Consider the following 2,812-nt stretch of genomic DNA (forward strand, 5'->3'; position numbering starts at 1 on the left):
ACACTCCTGGAACAGACACACGGACACTCCTTCATCCCCTCCACCCATTTGACCTCCTGGAACAGACACACGGACACCTTTTCATCCCCTCCATCCACATGACCCCTGGAACAGACACACGGACACTCCTTCATCCCCTCCATCCACTCACCTCCTGGAACAGACACACAGACACTCCTTCACCCCCTCCACCCACTCGACCTCCTGGAACAGACACATGGACACTCCTTCATCCCCTCCATCCACTCGACCTCCTGGAACAGACACATGGACACTCCTTCATCCCTTCCACCCACTTGACCCCCTGGAACAGACACACAGACACTCCTGGAACAGACACACAGACACCTTTTCATCCCCTCCATCCACTCGACCTCCTGGAACAGACACACAGACACTCCTTCATCCCCTCCATCCACTCGACCCCCTGGAACAGACACACGGACACTCCTTCATCCCCTCCACCCATTTGACCCCCTGGAACAGACACATGGACACTCCTTCATCCCCTCCATCCACTCGACCTCCTGGAACAGACACACGGACACTCCTGGAACAGACACATGGACACTCCTTCATCCCCTCCATCCACTCGACCCCCTGGAACAGACACATGGACACTCCTTCATCCCTTCCACCCAATTTGACCTCCTGGAACAGACACACGGACACCTTTTCATCCCCTCCACCCACTCCTGGAACAGACACACAGACACTCCTTCATCCCCTCCACCCACTCGACCCCCTGGAACAGACACATGGACACCTCTTCATCCCCTCCACCCATTTGACCTCCTGGAACAGACACATGGACACCTTTTCATCCCCTCCACCCACTCGACCCCCTGGAACAGACACATGGACACCTTTTCATCCCCTCCATCCACTCGACCTCCTGGAACAGACACACGGACACTGAGGGGATGCTGCTGCTGGCAAGCAGAGCACACCAGGAGCACTCCAGCCCCCTTGGGAGGCTCCTGTCATGCCCCCCAATCTCTCCCCGTGGCCATTCCCCAGCTCAGAGCCCAGAGTGAGGCCCCCCCAGCCCCACCTTGTCGTTGTGTTGTCCCCCCATCTCCTTCCTCTTCTTGCTCCTCGCGGCCCCGTGGATCTTGGGTGGCTCGTCCTCCTCCTCCACATCTGGCAAAGACACCTCTTCAAACCCGTCAAACTGCAACAAAACAAACTCCCATCACTGCTCCCAGCTTTGTTCTCCCTGGAGACACAAATCCTGTCCAAAGATTTGAAGAGTTTCCTTCAAACTCTTCTCTCCCACCCCACCACTTCCCCCTCCCTGGAACTGCAGCCTCTGTTTGAGTTCTCCCAGTTCAAACAAATCTCCCATCTCTGGTTTTATCCTCTCTGGCCTTAGAAAAGGTTGCTGCACCTCGTATTCCTTCTCCTCTGTCCAGTTGATCTCCTCGAAGTCTCCCATCCTGCTGGCCGAGGGCCGGAGGTGGTCGAAGAACACAGAGAACTCGTCCTGCAGGTGGTCGTGGCCCTTCAGCAGCTGCCACATCTGGGTCTTCAGCTGGAGGAGAGAAATCCAGAGGAAATGAGGCTCGTTCCATGTCCTCACATTGCCCTCTGAAGGATTCTCAAAGCAAGTGGAGCATCAAAGGTTTGTTAAGCATCCAACGTCGACGTCTGTGCTTGCACTGCGACTGCTTCCTGAGTATTCTGAGGTCATTCCACACCCAGCCAGCAAATCAGCACGGAATTACCCCTCCAGAATTCCAGACAGACCCTGGAGGAGGCACCAAGCTAAAAATCTCACCTGCAAGGTGACAGGGAGGAGACAGGCAGGGCATCAACTGGGCAGCCCCTTGAAGAGGCAGCTCCAGCTGTCCTGGAACCCAAGGCCAGGTTGGATTGGTCCAGTGGAAGGTGTCCTTTCCCAGGGCAGGGGGTGGAACAGGAGGAGCTTTCAGGTGCCTCCCAACCCAACCCAACCCATTCTGTGGTTCTATGGATTGAGCTGTGCCCCCAAACTGCTGCCCAGGAGCAGCACACGGGGACAGGGAGCCAGGCTGGAATCACCCTCAGGGCTCTGGCAGAGAGGGGACACCTGGTTACCTCTGCAATCTCCTGGGGCAGACAGTCTGCACAGCTCTGCAGGACCTTGATGATCTTCTGGTGGTGGGCAGGGTTCTCAGCGAAGCAGATCTCCAGCTGCCGGAGGAACTTGCGGCTCTTCTCGAAGGCTTGCTGCTCCTCAAACTGCACAGACCAAACCCAGTCACCCTCACGGCCAAGAACACACTCCCAAACACCTCGAGCTGGCTCAAACAAGCCATAAAATCCCTGTCCTGGTCTTTGTTTTCCATGGCATTGATGCTCCTGGGGGGCCAAATCTGGGGGGACTCGGAGGAGGAGAAGCAACGCTTTGTGTGATCAATGTTACACCAGTTATAAAGCTTTCCTTCAACCACCTGCACACAAAACAGGGACTGGACATTCTCAGAGAGAATGGAAGAGGTGAAACCCTCTGTTTGATCAGTGCAAGGCTGACCTGGAGGCCAGGGAACCACCACAGTTTGCTGGGTCTGCACATTGTCCCTGATGGAACTGGGAAAGGTTCCTCCAGTAACCCCGAGCAGGAGATTCACAACCCACACCAAACCTCCCAGTTCTGACTGAGAAACCAGCCAGTGATTTCCCAGCCCCCTGCCCTAGGAAGAACTCTTTATCCTTTCACTCCCACAGCCATTCAAGGTTGTTTAAAAATCTTTTCTCCTCCTCTCCTCCCACCTACCAGCCCACACTCCAAAGCTTGCTCTGGCAAGAGGAAGGCAGCAAAGTCTGTGAG

General features: G+C 55.5%; 1 protein-coding gene across 1 annotated transcript; it reads right to left on the minus strand.

The window, feature by feature from the left end:
- Positions 1–151: 151 nt before the first annotated feature.
- On the minus strand, positions 152–2,806 carry LOC113980861 (GON-4-like protein; the record flags this gene model as incomplete). Its single annotated transcript, XM_027708079.1, has 5 exons — positions 2,759–2,806; positions 2,080–2,223; positions 1,391–1,534; positions 1,055–1,174; positions 152–204 (listed from the first exon to the last, which is right to left on the minus strand). Coding segments are annotated over exons 3-5 (305 nt in total), but the record flags the coding sequence as incomplete, so codon positions are not given.
- Between the last annotated feature and the right edge of the window lie 6 nt (positions 2,807–2,812).

This window comes from Neopelma chrysocephalum, unplaced genomic scaffold (genome assembly GCF_003984885.1).
Source record: "Neopelma chrysocephalum unplaced genomic scaffold, ASM398488v2 Primary Assembly neopelma1_95444, whole genome shotgun sequence".
Classification (NCBI taxonomy): Eukaryota; Metazoa; Chordata; class Aves; order Passeriformes; family Pipridae; genus Neopelma; species Neopelma chrysocephalum.